Consider the following 13,184-nt stretch of genomic DNA (forward strand, 5'->3'; position numbering starts at 1 on the left):
TTTTCTCAGGTACAAGACTGCTCCCTAACGTGGGGCTTGCTGCCACGGAGCCCAGCACAGCACCCCCAGCACGAGGGATCCACTGCTCACCAGCAAACCCCTCTGTCCACCAGTTACAGCTGCAAGTGCTGCATGGAAAAGCCAACAGGACACAGATATTGTGCTTCTGAGATCATTAAGGCAACACAAGACATGTGTTGACCCAGACATACTTCCCTAACTACGTACTTGCCTCTACTCAGCATTATGGTATGCTGGACCTTGGAAGAGCCCTGACTCGCATGAGAAATGTCCTCCCTCACCCCAGCAGCATGGGAATCGCCTTGCTGGGAGGCTCCAAGTCATCCAGCAAAGGAAAACTCTGCAAAGGAGCTGCAGCCCTGGGGCTGGCCGAGTTCAGCAGAGCGGTGTCGAGGAGCGTTACCTGCGCTGTCAGGCCGGAGATGAGTTGTGCCCCACAGCAGGACCATATTTAACGGGGATGAGCAGAATTTCCAGCAGATTTAAGAGCAGACATCAGGAAATAGACAATGCTTCATACCTTGACGTGCCTCAGACAACTGCGGGAAGGCGTCCGCTGGCCAGGCGGGAGCGGCAGCCAAAGGGGCTGGAGCAGCACGGAGCTCTCTGCAGACACAGCTCCTGCTGAGACAGCTCCAGAGCCCCCCAAAACCCGGCCCCTTCCCTGAGAGACACTGCAGGGAGCTCCTGATCGCTGAGTCACAACCTGCAGCCACAACAGCTTGCTGCAGAACACGAAGGGTGAAGGTACAGGTGGTTTTCACAGGGCACTGTAAGAGGCAGGGCTCAGCAGCAGGCAGGGACACGAGCAGTGGGACACTGGCAGCACACAGAGGGCAAAGGACACAAGGGAAGGTGTCCCTGAGTGCCAGGGCTGGCTGAGTGGGATCTGACAGGAGGTGGAACCATGCAGACTGTAAATGCACAGCCTGTGGTGTCCCATGTGTGCTGCAAGCCAGAGGAAAAAGGAAAATGTCTGGCAAATAAGGTCCACTAAGTGAGAAAACGCTAAAAAGAGACATGTCAGGCTTCTATCTGCTATTTCCTAGGAGTAACAGGGACACAAGAAACCTGAGGCAGGAAAGATAGCTGAAGTCATCAGAAGCAACCTCAACACCTCTGCCCTCACACACACACTTAGAAGATTAACTTTTAATAAAAACAAAATAAAGAAACAAGTGCATTGTCCTCACACCTCCAGCAATGACAAACAGCACCTCTGCTTTCCTTTCCTCTTTCTCAGTCCAGGCATGTCGGGCTGCCCAGGCAGCTCTGAGAATATCAAAGAGGTTTTGTTGTGACCATCCAGCCATCCCTGCAAGCCACACACTGTGTCCCTGCTGCTCTGGATGATGGACAAAACCACGTCAAACTAAGAATTTTACACATAAACATACCTGTAGTGGATATAATCGATCAGAGTGATCACCAATGGGTTAATGAGCCCTTTATCTTCTTTCTGTGCACCTACAGTCCCCTCTGCCTAACACATGCCACTTGCTGCAGCCAGGTGTTATTCCACATATTCCTCATCTCTTAACTCTTAAAATGAGCTTTCCCAGAGCAATTTCAAAACTGATGTAATTTCACTGGGAGATGAGACATCCCTTCCCATCACGGCTGCTCCTGTCCTCTCACCCCACCACGGCAGTGACCAAATCCTCTCTGCTCAGGGAGTTGCACACCTTTCCTTTTCTTTCAAGAAGAGGCCCCGCGGCAATAACAATTAAAGCTTTGTAGAGAGATCCGAGCCAGCCAAAGGGAGCAGCCGCTAGGGAAAGACAGGAGAGCCATCTCCAGGCCACTGCCACCAGCGCAACCTGGCACTGAGAGGGACAGAGCAGAGCGCAGCTCCCAGCCCCAAAACCAGAGCAGAGGCATGCCTGGAAACAAATCCATTTAGAGCTTTTCATGCTTTCACAGCTCTCAGAAATGTGTGAGAAATGAGTTAACTGGATTAGAAGAGACAAACAGGTTCTGTGAGATTGTATTTCTTCTGCCAGCACCCACAAGGCATCACCTGAGACGGGCACCTTGTTCCAGAGCAGGGAGCCCCTCGCTGCCCCACAGCTGGCACTGAGCCTGGCACAGACCTGCAGCCTCAGCTCGCACCTGCCATGCCCTCCCCTGCAGATCAAGGTGTTTGGCATCCCCTGGGACGGGATCCTGGCTCAGGGACACGGCTCTGGGAGGAAAGGGGAGCTCCCCCTGGGCAGAGGACACCCCAGGGGATATACCCAGCCCAGCAGCTGTGGGAAAACTGATCTCAAAGAAGAGGCCAGGCCCAGTTCCCATCCGCCCTGGAGTGCCCTCATCCCATCCAGCAGCCCCACACTCGGCTCAGGAGTCAGCTCTTCCCACCCACAGCCCAGGACTAATTAAAAGCATCTTTAGGGCCAGAGCAGTGACTGGGACATGGCCCCCAGCGTGGCACGGATCTGCTTTCATCCAAATCGTCTCAGATATTCACCAAAGCCAGGGCCCAGCCTTCCTGCTGGCCCTGACTGAGCTCTGCTCCCTGCCCCTCTCCTCCAGCAGTGCCAGGGCCCCGTGGGACCCCCAGAGCACATCAGCAGGACCAGGGTGAGCTGAGCAGCTCTCCCTGTGCAGCCAGGCTGGGCCATGGACCTGGGAGTCAACAGCACAGCCTGCTGATATCAGAACCACAGAAACACTTAGCTTGGAAAAGACACCTGAAATCATGGGTCCCAACCATTATTTGTCACTTCTGTGCCCAGAATCTCTTCAAGAACAGTTTTGCCACACATGGTTTATCATCCCCTCCGCTGCCCCTGCTGAGCAGCTTTCCCTGCCTTTGCTGACCCCTTCAAGCAGGGACCGATCAGAGACCAGACTTTCAGGCCATCCATTTCCCCATCCCATATTTCATGCCAAAGTCACGTATCATAAACACCACTAGGATGGTCTGCACGTTTCCAAGGTCCCACACAGTGTTTGAGTGAGGGCAGAGCAGCTGTGCTCATCATCCTGGCAACCTCCTCAGGTGAAGGCACACACCACGTTTATGTACACCCAGCCCAGGTCACCAGGCACAGCCACATCTGAGCCACCCATGGAAAAGCCAGTTCCAGGTCAGGGAAACACAGATGCACTTGGACATCGTTTTGCAAATATTGTTCCAGGGCATTAGCAGGAGATGCTGCACCTTTGCACAAAGATGCTTTGGGGTCTCTCTGCTCGTGTGCTGCTCGCCCTGGGAGCAGTGACAGCCAGCCCTGGCACCAGGGCTCTGTGCTCCCTGCACAATGTACAGCCTGAGGGCTGAGAGGTCCCCTCCTTCGGTGCTCATTCAGAACAAAAAGCCCAGGATCACATCACTAGGGAGTCCCTTCCTCCCCAGCCACCCTTTGCAGAGCTGCCCAGCATCTCTGTGAGGAGGAACTGGAGCCAAGGGTGGAATCATCCCCCCTCAGCCCCTTCTCTCCCACATGTCCCTGCCCAGTGGCACAGGCTCTCCAGCCCAAAGCCCCGGGCTGCTGAAACACCCACCAGGCTGAGTTACAAGCAGCTCTCAGGAATGCTTTGAAGTGGCTCGGACCAGAGGAGGAAGCACAAGGGAGATGGACAGAGGGATGAGAAGGTGCCACCCGCGCTCTGCAGAGGCGGTGAGGAGTGCAGGATGCTCCTGCAGGTAAATCCTTATCCAGGGGCACCGGGTGCTCCCAGCACATCCCTGGACGGGTCTGGAACAGGCCAGCCGTGGGAGCAGCCCTTCCCCGGCCACAGCTTGGCTCCACCCTGGCTTGAGCGCTTCCTCTGGTCCCTGCGGTTTCCCTCTGAGCGCCGATGCCCGGCAGCCGCCTGGGAACGCCCAGGACCAGAGGCCTGGTGCCGCAGGAGGCTGAGCTGTGCCACGGGCTGGCTGCGAGGAGGGAAACCCACCGCATCTGCCAGTTTGGGCACGATATCCCCTCCCTGGATCTCCCTGCTCACGGTGCTGATGGCCAGCCCGTGCCCTGTCCCAGCCGCAGCAGCCACAGCCACCCCCGAGCAGCCCCGCGGGGCTGGGAGCAGCCCTGGGAACCCCCCCGACATGCACCACTGGGCAGGAATTGCGGGAAAACTGGGGAATTCCGTGGAATTATCAATCGCTCTGCCTGCCCTCCTCCAGCCAGCAAGGTGAAGCTCCGGAATAAATCAGGGAGCAGCCCTGGAACCCGCAGGCAGCTCCTGCCCAGCCAGGCGGGATGGGAGGGCAAAAACCCGGGGAAAACGCTTTGGCAAGCAGGAAAAGCTCCGCCACAACACACACACGCACAGCCAGGAGCCAACCTTCAGAGCAGAAGCGCGTCTCCATGCCAAGAGCTCGGCGATTTTCCTCCCTCTCCCCGGCTCGCAGCTCTGAGCTAACAGGCTCAGCATTCATCCCCCCGCGCCGTGCGGCACATGGGAGCGGAGGGGGGGAGAGAGGCACTCAAATCAAATCCAGACCTAGAAAGCAGTTTCTTCTTCCCCCCTGCTTCCCCCTTCGCCCCCCTCCCTCCCGGCTTCTGCTGGAATCACCGTCTGTCTCGAGGGCTCAGGAGGATGGGGGAAAAAAAAAATAAATAATGATAAAAAAAAAAAATGCAGAAGGGAAACATTGCAAGGAAGAAAAAAAAAAAGAAAAAAAAAAAAAGAAAAAAATAAAGGAATCGTCTGAAATCCACCCGGAGCGGGGCTGTTTCTCTTCTCAAAGTACAGAAGCTGCTGGAAAGGTAGGAGGGCAGGGGCAGAATATAACATATTAAAAGATCAATAGCCTACCTGAAATCCGGTCCCTCTCCATTACTACGGGATATATTTAGCATCCGCGTGTCACGGCCGTCCCTTTTTTCGGTGGCGTCCCCTTCTTTCCCCCACTCTCCCTCCCTCCTTGCCTTGCCTCCTCCTCCTCCTCTTCCAAAAAAAGCTCTTTGTCTGGTCTAATTTCTTCAATCTGTTGCAATCATGAATGCATCCAAATTACCACATTTCCATGTGCTGATCATATGTTTGTGCTCCAAACTGAAGTAGCTTTGTCTCTTTGAAATGAAAATGAAGAGTAAGAGAGAAAGAGAAAAGGGGAGGAAGAAAGGAAAACGGGGTACATGACCCGAAAAATCCTGTAACTCCCTGAAATACTCCACCAGGCGCAGGAAAACTGGAAATCCCGAGTCCTCTGTAAAACAGTCTTAAAGCTACAGCATGCGAGTGTCCAGGGGAACGCTCCAGCCTCCACAGCTCCCTCTTAATATCCACCAGGAGATGCTTAAGGAACTTGGCTCCTGACAATAACAGAGCGAACAACTCATCCAGCTTCTCAAATCTCTCCCCACTTCCCCGGTCTTATTTTCCTGCTATTTCCTCTATCCCCTCCTCCTTCCTTGGCTCCAGCATTTTTAAAGAGCGCAGATCCTGCACGCTCCCCCCCCCCCCCCCCCCGCCTTTTGCCAGGTCTGAAGTTTCGATTCATGCATAAACTATTCGGCTGATGAAGGCTGACTTCATTCCAGCCTCAGCATCACGGGCTGCGGCTGCTGCTGCCAGGCGGGGCCCGAGCCCGGCACACGCTCCCCGCTGCCGAGCGGCCCCTCGGGGGCTTCCCCGCCGGCCCTGGCACCGCTGCTCGCTCCTTCCCACCGCAGGGCAGGAGCAGCAGGGCTTCCGAGCCTGCCACAAGCGGTAGTGAAAGTCTCTGGCCCGGGCAGGAGCTCTCGGTGTTGTCCGAGTTGAGGTGGGATGTGAGAGCAGCTCTCACTCCGTGCGGTGCCCGGGGAGCAGCGGCGGGAGAGAGCGGCTCTGTGGAGCCTGTGCCCGGTGCTCCTGTACCCGGTGCTCCTGTGTCCAATACTCCTGTGTTTGATGTTCCTGTACCCAATACTCCTGTGTCCAATACTCCTGTGCCCGGTGCTCCTGTGTTTGATGTTCCTGTACCCAATGCTCCTGTGCCCAATACTCCTGTGCCCAATACTCCTGTGCCCAATACTCCTGTACCCAATGCTCCTGTACCCAATGCTCCTGTACCCAATGCTCCTGTACCCAATACTCCTGTACCCAATGCTCCTGTACCCAATGCTCCTGTGCCCCATGTTCCTGTGCCCGGTGTTCCTGTACCCAATATTCCTGTGTTTGATGTTCCTGTGCCCAATGCTCCTGTGCCCGGTGCTCCTGTGTTTGATGTTCCTGTACCCAATACTCCTGTACCCAATACTCCTGTACCCAATACTCCTGTACCCAATACTCCTGTGTCCAATGTTCCTGTGCCCGGTGTTCCAGTGCCCGATGTTCCTGTGCCCGGTGTTCCTGTACCAATATTCCTGTGTTTGATGTTCCTGTACTCAATACTCCTGTACCCAATGCTCCTGTGTCCAATGCTCCTGTACCCAATACTCCTGTGCCCGATGTTCCTGTGCCCGGTGTTCCTGTGCCCGGTGTTCCTGTGCCCAGAGGGATGGAGGGATGTGTGGCTGCAGACATGGGCTGCCCCACACGAGAACCTCCCCCTGGCAGTGGGGACACGGTGTTCACACCTCCCGCGGGGGCTGCCCACTGCCCGAGCACCCTGCACGACCCTCCTGAGCCACCCAGCACTGAGTCCCACGGATCATCACCCAGTCTCCATCCCCAGAGCTGGCCAAGAAACCTCTCAAGCCCCCTGCCAAGGGAGGGAAGGAGCAGCTGTTCCACAGGCCAGGTGTGCTGACAGGACCCTTGTGTTACCAGCATGGTCTGAGTGACAGCTTTTTCCCAAAAAGCTCACAAGTTCACATGGAAAAACCCAAGTGTGACGGCTGTGACACAGCCTGGCACTGCTCTCATGCCACGGGCAGAAGGACAGGCTATTGCCCAGCTGGATGAATAAACCCCTAAGGAAAGACTCCAAGCACTGCCAAACCTTTGCACAGCCTGGGCTTACATTATATCACTTTTCAACATTGAGGATTTGTCCTGTTCAGCAGCTGGTGCAGTATCAGCATCCCCAAATCAGAGGAGGAACAGGGCCAGCAGCCAGCTGTGGGCTCAGCCCTGCACATCCCAGAAGGCAGCAGGGAGCCCCAAGACAGCCCAGTCCTTTGGGAAGTTCCTCTCCAATGTCTTCTCCCCCCCAGCATGTTATTCCCTGGGCAGAGGAGTTTAGATTCCTTCCCAAATCCTGTTCACTCGGAGCTCTGTGTGCTCCTGCTGCCACAGCCCAAGGCTCTGGAGGGGACAATAAGCAATATTTTCCCATTGCCAGGCTCAAACCACATTTCCTGCCCAAGACCTCAGAGGTGCTGAACACAAAGCAAGGACACGGGGGAGTGCACAGCCCCACGGAGCACAAACCCCACTGCACTGCCTCCACCAAGCAGCCTCATGGCCAAGCTCCTGAGGCTGGAGAGGAAGGGAAAAACCCGGGGAAGCATGGAGAAAGGAAGAAGGTGAATGGAAAGGAAGAAGGGATGGGGGCAGCATGCATTTTAGCCTCCAGACTTTAACCCATCATGATCCAGGTGCTGGGAAGGATAAAGGCACCATTCCTTGCATGGCAGATCACCAGGAGGCACTCAGGGAAGAGAGCCCAAACTATGGTTAATGCAGTTGAACTTGAAATGCACAAAACCTCCAGGTAGCTGCTCTCAGTCAGACCTGAAGTGCTCATGAAAATGTTAATGGATTCACTTTAAAGGTGCAGTCTGTGCCTCCAAAGCAGTGCTCACAAAGCACTAAAAGGCAAATAATGGGGTGTCTGTGATTGAGAGAGGGGTACCCTGTGCTGGTGATGTCAACATCAGGGTTTGGTCCCTTCAGAGGTGTATTTCCACATGTTCCAGAGCTGGGAATTCCCATTTTTCTTCTTTTTCTGAGACATTTTTCTCAGTTTTCTTCTCAAATGTCTGTTCAAATGGGTGTTCAGTGGTCTGTGCACTGTAGAAGTGTATGCAGAGAAAGAAAATACATATTCCATTTTCTAGTAGTACTGCTAAAGGGTGGGGGAAAGTCAAGCACACCCAGATTTTAGGAAGAGGACAGAGAACTCTCTCCCCTGGCCGGGGCTGCATTCTTGGGGTCCAAACTTTTGGGAAAGCCACAAGGAGAGGGAGGAGAAAGGAGCAACTTTAAGGAAACCACTGCTATCTGCTGTAAAAACAACCCCAACTTCCATTTGCAAACAGCGATCGGACAGGAAGCAGGAGCCCTGCTCTGCTGCCACCCCGTGCTCACGGGGCTGGCACAGGGCGCACACACTTTCCCTCACAGGTTTGGACATTTCCAGGGGTGGCAGCCAGCAGGAAGCACTGCCAGGTGCACAGAAAGCAAGGAAGGAAATCACTAAAAAGAAAGTCGAGCAAGCCCTGCGCCAGGCTCAGCTGGAGCTCGCTCTCTCACACACCTCTGCGCGGCTCCCCCAGCCCCTGGCCGAGCCAGAAGCTGCTCTTTGTGCAGGAACACAGAGAGCAGCAGGGACTGCGGCCATGGCACAGAGCCCAGGGCAGCCAGGAGGGTGCTCAGGACTGTTGCCACTGTCAGCAGCCCCAGCAGTGGCACAGACACCTTCAGGTATTCAGGCAGGTCTTCTTTGCCCCTCCTTGTCTGCCTCTCCAGTTTTTTGCTGGGATTATGTTCCTGGGGTATTTCATTTGGCAGAAGAGATGTTTTTTCTTTCCTGTCTAGGTCAGTGCAGCCCCTCAGTCACAGCTGACCACTTCCTCCAGGGTTTTAGCACATCAGCTGGTATCACCTCATAGCCCCAGCCCTGAGCTGGAGAGGATGAGTGCTGCAAGTCCCTTCAGGGATCAGAGGTTCAAGCTGCACTGGGAAAGGTGCAGGAAGCAGCCAGAGCAGCCAAAGACCTCCAGGGCCTGGAGAGGCAGGAAAAATGGGGATTCAACTGGTTCTTTTACAGATTATCTCAGCTATCTGCAGCACTGGGTGTCTGGGAGGAGAGCACAGAGGGAGGACAGTGCGGCAGGGCGCAGCATTCCTAAATCAAATTATGTTTAGTGAAGCATTTTCACATGAGGAAATGCAGGTCCAATCAAGTGGTCAAACTCAGTCAAGTGTTACTCCATTATATTCCCTCAATGACTTTTACCCCCAGGCTGGACTGAGCCAGCAGTGAGAGTACCGGAGCCTCCATGGACTGTTTGCTCCAAAAACCTTTCTTTTACATTTTTATCAGCCTTGATGACGGGGAAGAAAGAAAACCTTGACTAAAACTGTCCTTTTCACTTGGAAAAAATTTAAAACCAAACCAAGGAGATCCTCCTTTTTCCAAGGAAGGCACTCACACTCTCAGTGCTGCTGCCCTGCTCTTTGCCAGGTGCTTCTTTGCCTCCATCCCCCTCTCCCAGCTGGGCAGCCAAGCTGCCCTGCCCGGGGCTGCAGCTCTCAGCTGCTCCACATGTGCTGCCAAGCACTATTTTGCCACTCCCTGGCTATTTCTTATGAAAAACCTCTATTTGTTCAAGACAGGGGAACACAAATCGCTCAGATCCTCCTGAGTTACCACCTTTCCTAAGCCAGAGACCCCGTGTTGGAGTCAGAGGCACAGGAGATATTCCCTTATCTGTGCTGACAGGCTCTGACTCTCAAGAGAACACTGAGTTTAACTTAAAACCCCAGAGAAAGCTTCTAGAACTAAGTAAAGAAACTGAGAATGTGAATGTGAGAGTAAGATTTGTATTAAATCACTGAGTGAAAAAGTTAGAGTTGGGAGTTTTAGGTATATTAATATGTGAGATACAAGATGGAGGATTTGGGGCGTTGTTTCTTTCTCCTTCCTGTCCTTCTTCTTCTTCTGGGGTTTTTGGGTAATATTAGGGGACTGGATAAAAGAATCTGCATTGCAGGACACAGATGTCTAATTACTGGATTAGAAATGAAAATAAGTTACTTGGCATTTCATTACTGGATGGGTTGACACTTAAAAGACCTTGAAGAGATTCTCCTTCAGCCCTTTTGCACCTTGTTACCCTACTGTACATAGCTCCTTGTACTCTGTAAATATGTAATATAGATAAGAAAGAATAAATATCCTAAGCCCGAACACGAGAAATCATCTCTCTCTTGTCCATCTCAGTCCTGGGGAAAAGAACCAAAGCACCAGTGTCACACCCTGCCAACCCTGCCAGGACACAAAGCTCATCAGCAGGCAGAGCTGGGGTGGCAGTGGCAGCGAGGGGTGGCTGTGACAGCAGCAGCACAATGTCCCTCCTGTCCCAGTCCCACCCAGCCCCCTGAGACGGTGCCCACAGAGGGGACTGTGGAGGGATTTTAAGGACAGCCCCTGTCAGAGCTCTCCTCTGGCTCTCAGCCTCGCTTCCTGAAAGCCTCAAACTGCTGGAAATCCCTTGTTCCTCCCCAGGCTCTGTGCTCACTCTTTAACACTCCTGTGCTCAAGAATTAACAGCAGCTGGCAGGGCAGAGCGAGAGGCGAGGCAGCGCCGGACACTCCTCACCCTCCCGGGAGAGCAGAAGGAGTTTCAATAAATATTAACTCTTCCACAATCCTCTGCTGATGTTTTCCTTCCTGGACCCTTCCCTCCCATTAGTCTTGCCCTCATGGGCTCCTTGAGGGCCCCAAACAGGGGGGGTCACTCCACACCTGAAGGTCTGTGGCCCTTCGCTGCTGGGGAAGGCAGAGCCCCGTGGGGCACTGCTGAATTTGCTCCTCTATTCAGCTTTGCTGAGAGCCCAGCTGGGTCTCTGCACCCAGCTCTGGGGTCCCCAACATCAGAAAGACATGGATGGACTTGCTGGAGAGATTCCTGGGAAAACCATGAAGAGACCACGAGGGTTGGAGCTCCTCTGCTCTGCAGCCAGCCTGGGAGAGCTGAGAATGTTCACCTGGAAAGGAGAAGGATCCAGGGAGAGCTCAGAGCCCCTTCCAGGGCCTGAAGGGGCTCCAGGAGAGCTGGAGAGGGACTGGGGACAAGGGATGGAGGGACAGGACACAGGGAATGGCTTCACACAGACAGAGAGCAGGGTTTAGTTTGGCTGTGAGGAAGAAATTTGTCCCTGTGAGGGTGGTGAGGCACAGATTGTCCAGGGAAGTCCTGGCTGCCCCATCCCTGGAAGTGCTCAAGACAGGGTGAGGTGGGGTTCAAGGCCAGGCTGGATGTGGCTCTGAGCAATGTGATGAAGATTTCTGCTGAGGAAGGGATGATCCACTGAAGGGAAGAAAACACCCCAAAACCGGGCAACAGACCCTATTTTCATTTACCAGCAGAACCATCCCGGCCTGGATTCTCCTGAGCACCATAAAACACTTTTGACCAAAAATGAAACCACAGAAAATTTAAACCAAGGACTGCTCCACTGAGTTGGTCCATCTGGAATGTCTCTTGCTCCTGGTGCTTTTGTAAGAGCTCACTTATCGCTTTCGTGGCTACCAAAATTTTGGCAGAGAGACTTCAGACTCTGCAGGTCATCCCGGAACACCTACGGTGCTTCAGCCACAAATCTCACTGCCTTCCAGGAAAATCATCCCTGTGACAAAGGGCAGCATCTCCTGCAGTCCCAACCAGCAGTAAATCCGTGCCCAGTGCCCCAGGCACAGTCTGGGGCTCGGTAAGCACCAGGCAGCTCTGGTGCTCACCCTGGGGCTCAGAGGAGGCTGTGGTGGCAGCCACAGCTCCAGAACTGGCCTCTGCCCTGGGGATGAGGGACACCAGGCTTGGAGGGCAGCAGGGACAGCTGAGCAGACACGAGCTGGCCCGCCAACATGCCCAGGAGCAATTTGTAAACCAGAGTTTTAGCAGCAGAAAGAGAATAAACACCAGAGAGAGACTCGTGTAGTGAGCTGAGAGAAATGTGGCCACCCACAGCTGCTGAGGGAACCAGCGCCCCTGAGCTGGCACACACAGAGCAGGGCAGGGCTCACCAGCCCTCCTTCCATCCATTCTCCTCCATTCCTCCCCTGCCAGGTGCTGCACTCACACATTTCCCACTCCTTCAGTGCCCACTGGCACACTGGACGTGTGTCCTGCCCCTGCTGAGCCCTCACAGGACGTGGCTGGGCTGGCAGAGGTGACACTGAATGCATTTCTCAGCACTCTTTTACTCTGGAGGTAAAAGAGGTCAGGGTGCTTTCCTCCATCCTTCAAAAGGGGAGAAGATGAACAAATGAGATAAAGCCACACTCCACTGTCACTCCTCTCCCCTCTCTCTGCTGCACCTGATGTCAGGCTTTGTAGGAAGGGCTCTCAAGGCTTCCTCCAGAGATGTCTGCTGCTGAGGTGAGAAATAACCTTGCTCAAGGACTTCTCCTGTCCTGGAGGAGCCACACTGCACTTCTACATTTTCTTTCCTCAGGGGAACCCTGTGGACCTTGTCAGTGCTCATCAGCAGATCTGTATCATGCTCCAGTGTGGAAAATTGTTATCTTAAAACACACTCAGTAGCTGAAGCCCCCAAACATTACAGAACATTAAATCCCTGAACTAATGATTTATATTTTACTGTCTCTGTTTTCCTCACACAGAGTCAAATGCTGTGGGAAAGCATCGAGATCCACCTCCTCACTTGCAGGGTTCAGCAGCGTTTGGGGCCTCACTGAGACCACACCTGAGGCTGGAGATGGCCCAGAGGTGTTCTGAGGGACCAGCAGGAGCAGCCAGCCCCCAGCACATCCCCTCGCCCAGGGCACCCAGCACCAGCCTGGGCTTTCTCAGCTGTGCCCTCCCTCCCTGTGAGGAACACCCAGCTCTGCTGGCAGCCACGGGACCGTGCCAGGCAGCTCAGAGTCCACGTGCCAGCATTACACAAGTGCCCTGTGTGTGTCCCTGCAGGAATCGCACACCTGAGCTGGGAGCAGCCTTACAGCTTTAACTCCTTGCTGCCCAGAGCTGGGGTCACCTGGAGAGCCGTGCCTGCAGAGGGGACTCCCCGGGCTGCCTGGTGACCTCTGCTGCTCTGTCCTGGAGGGGAGAAAGGCCATGTGTGATGAAGGGACACGTGCCAAGCCGGGGTTTGTCACCAGGGAGCCCGAGGGCAGCGGGTGGTGCCTGGGGACACTGTGGCAGGAGAGCTGCACAGCTGGGGTGACCGGTTTGGTGCCTGGAACAAAGGGGAACAGAGGCTGCCCGAAGAAATTCCTATGACCTCATCTAAGGACACATCCAGAGCCATGAGGCTGCAACCACAGGCTCCAGTTAACCCCTCAGCTGCTGCACTGCAGTGAAAAGCGCCTCTGTGCT

At 54.4% G+C, this 13,184-nt stretch overlaps 1 protein-coding gene across 4 annotated transcripts in view; it reads right to left on the minus strand.

Annotated features, from left to right (window-relative positions):
* SEPTIN9 (septin 9) overlaps window positions 1–13,184 on the minus strand; it is a 136,752-nt gene that overhangs the window by 93,112 nt on the left and 30,456 nt on the right. The window contains exon 1 of one of the 4 annotated variants that reach the window (XM_014255888.2): window positions 4,789–4,890. The exons of 2 other annotated variants lie outside the window; for them this stretch is intronic. In XM_014255888.2, coding sequence (XP_014111363.2) covers window positions 4,789–4,810 — 22 coding nt within the window. In that variant the 5' untranslated portion in view covers window positions 4,811–4,890. Of the gene's footprint in view, window positions 1–4,314; window positions 4,409–4,788; window positions 4,891–13,184 lie in introns of those variants that run through there. One more of the 4 variants, XM_088065445.1, reaches the window with a different exon arrangement.

The sequence above is a fragment of the Pseudopodoces humilis genome, chromosome 21, assembly GCF_049639895.1.
Source record: "Pseudopodoces humilis isolate 2021_Gansu_Grassland_sample_001 chromosome 21, ASM4963989v1, whole genome shotgun sequence".
Lineage (NCBI taxonomy): Eukaryota > Metazoa > Chordata > Aves > Passeriformes > Paridae > Pseudopodoces > Pseudopodoces humilis.